We start from the raw sequence: 13222 nt of genomic DNA, 5'->3' as shown, positions 1-13222 counted from the left end.
GTCAGGTTGGATGGGTAGCGTTGCCGCACAACTATTTTCAGGTCTCTCCAGAGATGTTGGATCGGGTTCAAGTCCGGGCTCTGGCTGGGCCACTCAAGGATATTCAGAGACTTGTCCGTAAGCCACTCCAGGTCTTGGCTGTGTGCTTAGGGTCGTTACCCTGTTGGAAGGTGAACCTTTGCGCAAGTCTGAGGTCCTGAGCGCTATGGAGCAGATTTTCATCAGGGAACTCTCTGTACTTTGCTCCGTTCCTCTTCCCCTCGATCCTGACTATTCTCCCAGTCCCTGACAAAACATCCCCACAGCATGATGCTGCCACCACCATGCTTCCCTGTAGGGATGGTGCCAGGTTTTCTCCAGACATGACACTTGGCATTCAGGTCAAGAGTTACATTTTGGTTTCATCAGACCAGAGAATCTTGTTTCTTGTTCTTGTTTGCCTTTTGGGAAACTCCAAGCTGGCTGTCATGTGCCTTTTACTGAGGAGTGGCTTCCATCTGGCTACTCTACCATAAAGGCCTGATTGGTGAAGTGCTGCAGAGATGGTTGTCCTTCTGGAAGCTCTGTCAGAGTGATCATCAGGTTCCTGGTCACCCCTCTGACCAAGGCCCTTCTCCCCTGATTGCTCAGTTTGGCCGGGCGTCCAGCTCTATGAAGAGTCTTGGTGGTTTCAAACTTCTTCCATTTTAGAATGATGGGGGCCACCGTGTTCTTGGGGACCTTCAATGCTGCAGAAATGCTTTGGTACCCTTCCCCAGATCTGTGCCTCGACACAATCCTGTCTCGGAGCTCTACAGACAATTCCTTTGACCTCAAGGCTTGGTTTTTGCTCTGACATGCACTGTCAACTGTGGAACATTATATGGACAGGTGTGTGCCTTTCCAAATCATGTTCAATCAATTGAATTTACCACAGGTGGACTCCAATCAAGTTTTAGAAACATCTCAAGGATGATCAATGGAAACAGGATGCACCTGAGCTCAATTTGGATTCTCATAGCAAAGGGTCTGAATGCTTATGTAAATAAGGTATTATTGTTATTTTTATAATACATTTACAAAAACCTGTTGTCGCTTTGTCATGGAGTATTGTGTGTAGACTCATGAAATAACATTTAAAAAATCGTTTTTAGAATAAGGCTGTAACGTAACAAAATGTGGAAATGGGGAAGGGGTCTGAATACTTGCCGAATGCACCGTACAGGCAGGCAGCCAGCATGGTGGTACCATGGGGGAGAGAGGTCGTTCGCTGCCGTGTGTCACGTGTCAAGCATCACTCACATGTAGAAGTTGCAGCTGCATGTGGGGGAGTGCGCTCTGTGGTGGGATGAAAGTGTGAGATTAGCTAATATTTTTGCAGAAAATGTTTTCGCCCCCGAGTATTTTTGGGAGTGGGAGACAATATCAAGCAAATGGAACAATATCGGAGAATGACCTATTTTCAACGCCACTAAATCTACCTTATTGTGACACACTGGACACATAAAGGTGCTTTCGGTGGCTTTTGAAGATGCCAACTGGCACAGAGCTTTAGGCTGCTTGACATATTGTGTTATTTTGATAATAAACAGATATGCTTTAGCCTCCTTAGGCCTACATTCTATAATAATGGAACATTTGCAGATTGTGTAGCCTCATTTATAAAAAAAAAAACTACAACAGCATTTTCGCCAGGACACAATTCTCACAAGCGGCTTTCAGAGACACATGCGAGCTGTTCGTTCTGCTGCCTCTGTCGAGGATCTGCCCTTCCGTCATTTCAAACAGGGACGGCATCCTGACCCTTCGTTGTGTGAAACGATACTCGGGCGATTCCTGCTGTCCGAACAATCTGCGGCACGGCGCTGAGTGGGTCACTATCTGCAGGGAGAGGGAGGAGGACGAGCACGTTGCCCGCTTTCCCCGCATACTGTACAGCCATGGAGCCGTTACCTGAGCAGAACTGCACCATGTCGAAAAAGAGCGTCATAGCTCAAATCTTCAAAGTTCGCAAGAGGAGACAGATGCTTTTCGTTCAAGTCTGTTTTATCTGCAGTATTTTATCTTTGACGTGGTGCATGTCCGCCCTGCTCACAAAAACAGGTGAGTAGGCTACGAGAAGAGACGGAGAGCCGAGGCATCCCAGGGTTGCCCGGGGAGGAACGCGTATATAATTACGGGATTATGTGGAACTAAAAATGAATTCAATGTTGTGATTGTGCACATTTGACATGCACCTCGTTGGTGTACAACAAATATCTCGTAACTAATACATATATGACTCTGCTGTTTAAAATGATGTATGTGAAGGTCTTCTTGCCCGCCTCTGATCAATCCACTAGAAACTCGGCATAGTGGGACGCTGTAATAATACACATGGTTCGAGATGGAGATTGGTATTTGTGGCGTGCGTGTTTTCTTACATTCTCAAAAAAAAAAAAAAAAGATGTAGGCGGAACGAGATTACAGCGCTCAGGATTCCAACTGGCCAGGCAGTACACATGTCTATTCTGTTTGGATAATTTGTTTACTCCACCTGCATCTGGGAAACTCAGATATAGGCAGACAAATAAGGGACGTATATGCTATAGCCTATATATGACTTGGCTGACTCACGTGGATAGGTAATCGCAGGGTATGTATGCGTGTATGCGCGTGTGTGTGTGAGTGTTTCGTATGTTCGTGCATGAAGTTTACGGTATGTGCCGCAGTATAGGCCTATGCAAAACATAGGCAATATGTTCTGGAATATAATGTGAGTCACAGGTCATTCTCAATCACTCATGATTTACACCAAATATCCACTTCTTTAAGACGCCCAAAACATGTTAGTTTTCGTTTTCTATTGATTTCTTGGACATGTTGCTGTCTCTGTCGCGGTGGCCTAGGGGAGTTGTTGGGGGGCGCTGGAGGTAGACAGTGTTGCGCGCCGGCTGCGTGGATTTGTGGACAACCACGTCGGTTTCAACCAGTACCGCAGCTTGGGTTTGTAGACAACCACTTCGATTTCAACCAGTACAGCCAAAAAATGACCTCGCTGTATTAATTGATCTGTACTACATCGCTCTCTGAAGACTGAAGAGACAGATAACAACAGCATACGTCAATATCACAAAACCTGTACGTTTACCAATTTGGTGCCATAGATTATGTGTAAGAGCTGAACAAAAATGACCCATTAAACCTAAATCTATACATTTATGCACCAGGACATATGAACTATGACCAGTCATTGAATTATTGTTTCAGGAGGTCACTCAGCTGTCAAAGTGTTACTCTGTTGGTCTTGATCCCTGAGGAAGTTGTTACATCAATGTTGCAAAATTACGTAAACAATTGAAAGATAGGGGGAGAGGGGAACGGTCAAGACTGGGGTTTGAATCAGCAATTTATTACAGGACAAGCCAAATAAATAGTTTTCTACCTCCAATATGGAGGAATCACATGTAAACTGGCAATTAGCACCTGGCAACTCCGGACTGCACAAAACATATGAGGGCTTGTATTTCTGAAACTGTTCATATTTGATGCTGGCTTGCCTTTGTTATGAATTATCCCTCACTACTCCAGACCAGATTAGTTCACAACTGGTATGTGGATCTTTAATGAACCACACACATACAGTGGACTGAAATATATTAATCTCTGTAATTTTCTCTACACACACATACACTGGACTTCTGAGTCCTGAAATATGTTAATCTCTGTAACTTTCTCACACACACACACACACACACACACACACACACACACACACACACACACACACACACACACACACACACACACACACACACACACACACACACACACACACACACACACACACACACACACACACACACACACACACACACACTAAGTCCCAGGACTGTTTGGTAAATTCTCCCCTAGGCTACCATTTCAGTTTACCCACTTGCCTTTGTCCTCAGCTCTCTGTATCATAAGACCTGTTTATATATCATGCCATTAAAGATGCCTATGTAGTCTGTTGTCCCTGTTTGAACATACCACTCTTTTTTTTCAATCGCTTTGGTGCTATTTTCACAAGTATCTGGGGAATTCTCCAAACTCCAAACCGCTAACACTTGTAATGCAGCAAGGCTGACATTCAAAACCTTTTGTTGTGCATTCATGTTGTTTGGAGACATCTCTCGCCACACAATCATCGATCACAAATATACGTTTACTGTGAAATACCATGAGAACATAGATTTTTTTTAAACAGAATGATATTTGAACAACCAGTTCATCCAATAGCAACGCAAGATACATGTTTCAAAATTGTCCTTTGAATGTAATATGTTACATTACTGTAAATTACAGCACATTACACTGTTTTCACATGAGGCAATACCCTTACAAGTCTCAGCAACATTTACAGAAAATGTCATTTCCATCATTTCTACCCCATGTGTGATCAAAGGTGTAATCATTGAAGTCATCTTTCACAATCATTGATGCAAAAACAGAAATGTATTAACTAGGTATCATTACAACATAGGTGTACTGTAATCAAATGAAACATTCAATTAATTAAAGAAAAATGACGTTTAGCAGGCACAAGTTTGCATCAAGCCTGTCTTGAACATTTGACCATTGGTTCTCATTAACATCGCAGTAAATATCCTCATTGTTCATGCACCTAGTGAAAAACATTTTGGAACAGTGAATTTCAAGCCTGACGTAAAGTAGGTCTGGATTGATGTCCTTACATGCCTCATTCATGGCCTGAAGGAAGGTGCCATGCTCATGGCGATGGCAATGGTACACCTTGGACCTGTATTGTAGTCATGTATTGTATTCGACAGTATTGTATTGCCGTGGTCCTGTGTGGCTCAGGTAGTAAGAGCATGGCACAAGCAACACCAGAGTTGAGGGTTTGATTCGCACTGGGGTCACATACCAAGATGTATGGACACACTGTCCATACACACACTGTCACTTTGGATATATTACAGTACTGCATTGGCAAATGTAATTTTAGTAAAGCAGTGTGACCCTCCCCCATCAAAAAGGAACATCATTTTGGATACATGTTTACTGTGTAGGGGACGCATGTTGCACACAGTACATCTCTTTTCCAATTCTTTCAAAAATACTGTGAAGTAAAATCTAAATAGTTATCGTCATAATAGTACATTACAGTATATGTCATACTTTATATGTTTATACTTTACAAACATACATTAGGGCCTAGTTCTCAAAATCTGTTGTAGACAAAAACCCGTTTCAAATCTACAGCTTTACCAAACGGTTAAGTGATTATCGAATAACAGCAGTCGGATTACAGAATAGTAAAATGTATTTTAACAAATGAGAAGACAATCGTATCAAAAGTCATGTGAGTATTGGATTGTGAAAAGCAATTACTTTATATGAACATGTATTGCAATGTGAAACATGTCTTTTTAGATAAAACACTAATAAGTGTGGTGAAAAAGTGAATTGTGTGTTATACTTATAGTCAATTGAAAATGTACTTAAGAGATTTGAAACAACTGCCTTGTGAAAACTCACCATATACTTGTGAAAATGGCACCAAAGCTTTTGAAAAAAAACGTTTAACAGGGCATTATCAATTTAAACATCATCTCTTTGGATAAAACATGTCGCAGAGTTCCCTAATTGTATTAGAATAACAAGGAGCTTAAGGGTTTATAACAAACATGATATCACACGTAAACGGATGTAAAATACGTCACCACAGACGAGCAACTGTTAGGGCTGGAGATAGCACTGTCTGGTCTGTTATAATCAGGCTTTTTTTACTTACAAATGAGTCGCATTATATTCAGTCACATCCGTCTATATACATGTTGATAGGTCTGATACACCACAATAAAATAAATATTATAGACTGCCACCCATATAGCATTGGTTAGTCCTAACTACATTCCAGGCTTTTGACTTCCTGGTCAGACCTAGATTAATTTCCAAGGCTTCTCCCAGTGGAGAGTGGCTGCACCTGAGACTGTCGCTGTCCACTCTCATGTGGTGCTGAACTTCCAAATTTAGATTCCATCACTGTCTTGCTTCAATGGTGCTGAATATCCGGCCGCCGCTTTTACAGCTTGTTGGTTTAATCAACATTGGACCTTGTATTTCTGTGACAGAGTCACCACATGCAAAGACAAATGGCAGCTATATCCGATATGGCTCTGGTCAAAAGTAGTGCACTATCAGCCCTGGTCAAAAGTAGTTCGCTATATAAGGATTTGAGATGCAAAGCCCAGTGTTTCAATGCATGTTCACTGCCTGTTTCTTTCCTGATGTACTGTTTTATCCAAGCAATATACATTTTGATGTGGAGTGAATGCCGGAGTGGCGGCAATACAGTCACAGCAACAGCCCAGGAGTGGTCCCTCTTGCTATTGAGACGATACACAAACATTTCCCTAGATAAATGTGTATGTACATTTTGTAAAGATGGTTCCGTTGAAACTGAAGCTCAATGCAGTGCTTTACAGGTGGGTTCTTACAACTAAATTAGGGATGATCTTTTTTGTCAGCTGTCCAACCAAAATCAAAATGTTAATGGTCTGATGAAAATAATAAATGATGTGGAATTCTATCAGGTAACAAACATGTAAATGCCTCCGCCAAAGCCTGCCATCTTATCCTCCAACTGAGACGTTTCTATTTAAGTGTCTAATTGTCCTTTTATCCACTGTGCTTTTTTAACATTTTTGTTTATACGTACATGTGTACAGATGATGTCATGTGTTATACACTGAGCGTACAAAACATCAGGAACACCTGCTCTTTCCGTGACATAGGTTGACCAGGTGAATCCAGGTGAAAGCTATGAACCCTTATTGAGGTCACTTGTTAAATCCACTTCAAATCAGTGAAGATGAAGCAGAGGAGACAGGTTGAAGAAAGATGTTTGTTTTTTTAGCCTTGAGACAATTGAAACATGGATTGTGTATGCGTGCCATTCAGAGAGTAAATGGGCAAGACTACAGATGTAAGTGTCCCTGTGGAACGCTTTTGACACCTTGCGGAGTCCATGCCACGATGGGGGGGGGGGGGGGACTACTCTGTGTTTGACCATTATTGTTTTTAGTGCCTTAAAACTCCATTTGAGTCGTCCACAATGTGGTTGAAAGAAAATCTGTATTTTGTATTATTTTATCATTGTGGAGTGACACTTAAATAAATGTTCCTAACTCTTTTCTAACTCGAACATAGGACATGGTCTGGTCCTGGAGCAGGGGCTGGTTGACACAACAAACCGTCTGGGACGCAGGCTGATGGCCGTGGACGGAGACAATGACACACTGGATAAGAACTGCACAGAGCCAGGTAGGTAGTGAATCCTAAACATGTACCCTAAACCTATACCCTAACCCAACCTTAAACCTACACATAGCTAGGTACTGTAGGTAGTGTACCCTATAACCGGTACCTTAAACCTGTAACCTAACCCTCCACTCTAAACCTGCACAGAGCCAGGTAGGGTTGTATTGTACCCTAATCAGGCCTAGAGACATGTTGTACCCATTATACAGTACTTTTCCCTGAACCTGTCCAGTCAGCCAGCTCCTGCAGCTTGGGAAGACGTAATAGGAAAGCTGTTCACAGTTTGTTATACAATGGCACAGCCTACATGCTTCCTACAGCCTACACATGCTCTGAGTCAGTCAGAGACAGAACAGCTGGGGTGAGATGGGAAGGGATTGGTTGCCTTGGATGTTTCACTATATCTACTAGCTCTCTAGTTATTATCTTTGTTCTTTATAAGAGCAGCAGTTTTTCCTACTGTAATTTCTGCAGATGAGATTTGCAAATGAGGGCAACCTTGGTGTCCAGGTGGGTGGGTGCAGCCTCCAGCTAGATGACGAATGAGATGAGTTGGTGTTGGAGGCACAGGAACGAACTGTAAAGGTCCACTATGTGGGCGAGAGAGAGCGAGCGAGAGCGAGAGAGAGAAAGAGAAAGAGAAAGAGAAAAAGAGAGAAAGAGAGAAAGAGAGAAAGAGAGAAAGAAAGAAAGAAAGAAAGAAAGAGAGAGAGCAGAGAACTGAAACCTGACAGCATGCAAACCCAAAATTATGAGCATAACAAATAATAATATCATGGCAGCACTGACTGTGGCATCATGAAATCTTTCCTATTTTCAATGAAGAGTGAAGAGGGTTCTACTGATGGTTTCTTTGGGGGGGGGTATTGATTTATCATAGTTTTTTGTTGTTGACACACTTATGTGTTGATATTGATTCTATACACAACCTTCAGCATCAGTACAGCCCCCAGAATGGTGCTGATAGTCAGTTTCCTGATAGGACCTTGGATGTGCTGTCTATTAATAGAAGTGGATGTGCTATTTTTACACCATGATACAGTGGTGAACTGATGTACAGTATCGACTGACCGACTGCTTCTCACAATAGCAGGGACAACCACACACCTTAGAGGACCCCCGAAATCCACAGACAACACATACATTGTATTTCTCTGTTTATTTGAAAGGCTGATGTTCAAATGGGATAACATGCTTCTTAATCCTTCCAGTCATCATTAACCGAAAAAGCAAGTTGTATTTTAGCTGCTCAAATCTGTTCCCACTGCTTAGCCTGTTGACATACACATTGTCATCCTTTGTGTTTTGAACAGCAGGGAACACATTCTTTTTAACTTTACCTTTATTTAACTAGGCATGCCACTAAATTAAGAACAAATTCTTATATACAATGACAGCCTAGGAACAGTGGGTTAACTGCCTTGTTCAGGGGAAGAATGACAGATTTTTACCTGCTTGAGGATTTGATCTAGCAACCTTTTGGTTACTTGCCCAACGCTCTAACCACTAGGCTACCTGCCGCCCATATGGTTATGCAGCAGAGGAATTGCAAACATCAAGGCAGAGCACCTAAGCCCTGACTGCTGAGTGAACTCATTGGAAATAGTGGATGGATTAGGAATAGAGTAAAACACATCTGGCCAGTTCAGTTGATGAAGCAGATACATTCAGAATGCCTTATACTGCAGTAGTTTGCACTGCTGTCACAGTGTGCCCTCCCACCTAGCTTTCCCTCTTATGTCCATAGTTTTCCCCCATCCCATAGTTCAACCTTGCCTCACTCAGAGTTGGCCCCAACTCCTCTCGACTTTAGTGCTGACAAGCAGAGTCTTTGTGAGAGTAACGCACGCACACACGCACGCACACGCGCACGCTCACACGCACACACACGCAGCTGTCAGACAGTCTGGATCAGCAGTGAACTGTGTGGCCTTGTCAGGACCCAGCAAAGAGCTTCTCCACTGATAGCTCTCAGCAAATCTGAGTGTGTGTGACACACGGACTGGTGTGTATGTCTATGGTATGTGCCAGTGTGGTGGTGAGATCTGTAGTGTACCGTACAGCATGAGGGCGGGGAGGCAAAGAGAGAAGAGAAAGAAAGAAAAAAGGGAGAGATGGAGAGAGAGAGAGAAAGTGGGAGATAGCGAGTGTGGAAGGGAGAAAGAGGAAGGGAGAGACAGATAGAGGGAGAAAGAGAGAGGGAGCTGAAGGCAGCTGACTGAGCTGAAGGTCAACTAGAGGTCATAGTAGCTATCACAGGGCTAGTTTGGAGACGGTTAGAAGTGTGTGAAATCCCTCTTGGGTTTTTGAGTGGTTTTGACTGATAGCGTCTCTGTCCAATACGTTATTCTTCTACTATTGTAGTCTACTGTACATACTGTGATGACTCTAGTAGATATAAAAATATCTTCTTCAACCTTCTTAATGTAATTAAAATGCCACACTTAGTAAATATGTAATTACAATAACTAGGTGGTCATAATGTGCAGTATGAATCTTGAGGGAACTACTAAACATTAATTGTCCTAATTTCGAATCAACATCAAAGAATTCCCTTGCTACACTTAGAAGGAGGGGAAGTATCACTGACTATCATATACTGTAAACCCAAATAAGATAAATAGTTCTCTTCGGTCATCGGTTATCGTCAGGTTATCGTCATGTTATCGTCATGGCCGTGTATTTTCCCCCTCAAGCCGACGGCTCTCAAGGAACTACACTGGACTTTGTGCAAACTAGTAACAGCATATCCTGATGGAGCATTTATTGTAGCTTGGGACTTTAACGTTTTCACACATACCAACACATCGGTGTGATCATTCTACAGTGGTCCCTGTAGCGTACGATCACTATCACATGATAGTTTCCGGATTTGACCATATTAATGACCTTAGTCTCGTATTTCTGTGTGTTATTACATTATAATTAAGTCTATGATTTGATAGAGCAGTCTGACTGAGCGGTGGTAGGCAGCAGTAGGCTCGTAAGCATTCATTCAAACAGCACTTTTGTGCTTTTGCCAGCAGCTCTTCAATGTGCTTCAAGCATTGCGCTGTTATAACTTCAAGCGTATCAACTCCCGAGATTAGGTTAACTTAACTTAAGCTTAAGCTTAAGCGTAAGCGTAAGTTAAGCGTAAGCTTAACTTTCTGAACATTCGAGACGTGTAGTCCACTTGTCATTCCAATCTCCTTGCATTAGCGTAGCCTCTTCTGTAGCCTGTCAACTATGTGTCTGTCTATCCCTGTTCTCTCCTCTCTGCACAGACCATACAAACGCTCCACACCGCGTGGCCGCTGCCACCCTAATCTGGTGGTCCCAGCGCGCACGACCCACGTGGAGTTCCAGGTCTCCGGTAGCCTCTGGAACTGCCGATCTGCAGCCAACAAGGCAGAGTTCATCTCAGCCTATGCCTCCCTCCAGTCCCTCGACTTCTTGGCACTGACAGAAACATGGATCACCACAGATAACACTGCTACTCCTACTGCTCTCTCTTCGTCCGCCCACGTGTTCTCGCACACCCCGAGAGCTTCTGGTCAGCGGGGTGGTGGCATAGGGATCCTTATCTCTCCCATGTGGTCATTCTCTCTTTCTCCCCTTACCCATCTGTCTATCGCCTCCTTTGAATTTCATGCTGTCACAGTTACCAGCCCTTTCAAGCTTAACATCCTTATCATTTATCGCCCTCCAGGTCCCCTCGGAGAGTTCATCAATGAGCTTGATGCCTTGATAAGCTCCTTTCCTGAGGACGGCTCACCTCTCACAGTTCTGGGCGACTTTAACCTCCCCACGTCTACCTTTGACTCATTCCTCTCTGCCTCCTTCTTTCCACTCCTCTCCTCTTTTGACCTCACCCTCTCACCTTCCCCCTACTCACAAGGCAGGCAATACGCTCGACCTCATCTTTACTAGATGCTGTTCTTCCACTAACCTCATTGCAACTCCCTCCAAGTCTCCGACCACTACCTTGTATCCTTTTCCCTCTCGCTCTCATCCAACACTTCCCACACTGCCCCTACTCGGATGGTATCGCGCCGTCCCAACCTTCGCTCTCTCTCCCCCGCTACTCTCTCCTCTTCCATCCTATCATCTCTTCCCTCTGCTCAAACCTTCTCCAACCTATCTCCTGATTCTGCCTCCTCAACCCTCCTCTCCTCCCTTTCTGCATCCTTTGACTCTCTATGTCCCCTATCTTCCAGGCCGGCTCGGTCCTCCCCTCCCGCTCCGTGGCTTGACGACTCAATGCGAGCTCACAGAACAGGGCTCCGGAAGGTCGAGCGGAAATGGAGGAAAACTCGCCTCCCTGCGGACCTGGCATCCTTTCACTCCCTCCTCTCTACATTTTCCTCCTCTGTCTCTGCTGCTAAAGCCACTTTCTACCACTCTAAATTCCAAGCATCTGCCTCTAACCCTAGGAAGCTCTTTGCCACATTCTCCTCCCTCCTGAATCCTCCTCCCCCTCCCCCTCCTCCCTCTCTGCAGATGACTTCGTCAACCATTTTGAAAAGAAGATCGACGACATCCGATCCTCGTTTGCTAAGTCAAACAACACCGCTGGTTCTGCTCACACTGCCCTACCCTGTGCTCTGACCTCTTTCTCCCCTCTCTCTCCAGATGAAATCTCGCGTCTTGTGACGGCCGGCCGCCCAACAACCTGCCCGCTCGACCCTATCCCCTCCTCTCTTCTCCAGACCATTTCCGGAGACCTTCTCCCTTACCTCACCTCGCTCATCAACTTATCCCTGACCGCTGGCTACGTCCCTTCCGTCTTCAAGAGAGCGAGAGTTGCACCCCTTCTGAAAAAACCTACACTCGATCCCTCCGATGTCAACAACTACAGACCAGTATCCCTTCTTTCTTTTCTCTCCAAAACTCTTGAACGTGCCGTCCTTGGTCAGCTCTCCCGCTATCTCTCTCAGAATGACCTTCTTGATCCAAATCAGTCAGGTTTCAAGACTAGTCATTCAACTGAGACTGCTCTTCTCTGTATCACGGAGGCGCTCCGCACCGCTAAAGCTAACTCTCTCTCCTCTGCTCTCATCCTTCTAGACCTATCGGCTGCCTTCGATACTGTGAACCATCAGATTCTCCTCTCCACCCTCTCCGAGTTGGGCATCTCCGGCGCGGCCCACGCTTGGATTGCGTCCTACCTGACAGGTCGCTCCTACCAGGTGGCGTGGCGAGAATCTGTCTCCTCACCACGCGCTCTCACCACTGGTGTCCCCCAGGGCTCTGTTCTAGGCCCTCTCCTATTCTCACTATACACCAAGTCACTTGGCTCTGTCATAACCTCACATGGTCTCTCCTATCATTGCTATGCAGACGACACACAATTAATCTTCTCCTTTCCCCCTTCTGATGACCAGGTGGCGAATCGCATCTCTGCATGTCTGGCAGACATATCAGTGTGGATGACGGATCACCACCTCAAGCTGAACTTCGGCAAGACGGAGCTGCTCTTCCTCCCGGGGAAGGACTGCCCGTTCCATGATCTCGCCATCACGGTTGACAACTCCATTGTGTCCTCCTCCCAGAGCGCTAAGAACCTTGGCGTGATCCTGGACAACAAACTGTCGTTCTCAACTAACATCAAGGCGGTGGCCCGTTCCTGTAGGTTCATGCTCTACAACATCCGCAGAGTACGACCCTGCCTCACACAGGAAGCGGCGAAGGTCCTAATCCAGGCACTTGTCATCTCCCGTCTGGATTACTGCAACTCGCTGTTGGCTGGGCTCCCTGCCTGTGCCATTAAACCCCTACAACTCATCCAGAACGCCGCAGCCCGTCTAGTGTTCAACCTTCCCAAGTTCTCTCACGTCACCCCGCTCCTCCGCTCTCTCCACTGGCTTCCAGTTGAAGCTCGCATCCGCTACAAGACCATGGTGCTTGCCTACGGAGCTGTGAGGGGAACGGCACCTCAGTACCTCCAGGCTCTGAT

The 13222-nt window shown here is 44.9% G+C and overlaps 1 protein-coding gene across 4 annotated transcripts in view; it reads left to right on the top strand.

Annotated features, from left to right (window-relative positions):
• The first annotated feature begins 1298 nt into the window (after nucleotides 1–1298).
• slc24a4a (solute carrier family 24 member 4a) overlaps nucleotides 1299–13222 on the top strand; it is an 85505-nt gene continuing 73581 nt past the window's right edge. For all 4 annotated transcript variants that reach the window (XM_046309154.1, XM_046309155.1, XM_046309153.1 and 1 more), the window contains exons 1-2: nucleotides 1299–2082; nucleotides 7174–7287. In XM_046309154.1, the coding sequence (XP_046165110.1) occupies nucleotides 1920–2082; nucleotides 7174–7287 (277 nt within the window). In that variant the 5' untranslated portion in view covers nucleotides 1299–1919. The remainder of the gene's footprint in view (nucleotides 2083–7173; nucleotides 7288–13222) is intronic.

The sequence above is a fragment of the Oncorhynchus gorbuscha genome, linkage group LG17, assembly GCF_021184085.1.
Source record: "Oncorhynchus gorbuscha isolate QuinsamMale2020 ecotype Even-year linkage group LG17, OgorEven_v1.0, whole genome shotgun sequence".
Taxonomy (NCBI): domain Eukaryota; kingdom Metazoa; phylum Chordata; class Actinopteri; order Salmoniformes; family Salmonidae; genus Oncorhynchus; species Oncorhynchus gorbuscha.
The sequence above is the reverse complement of the archived record's forward strand: the minus strand, read 5'-3'. Positions and strand labels throughout refer to the sequence as shown.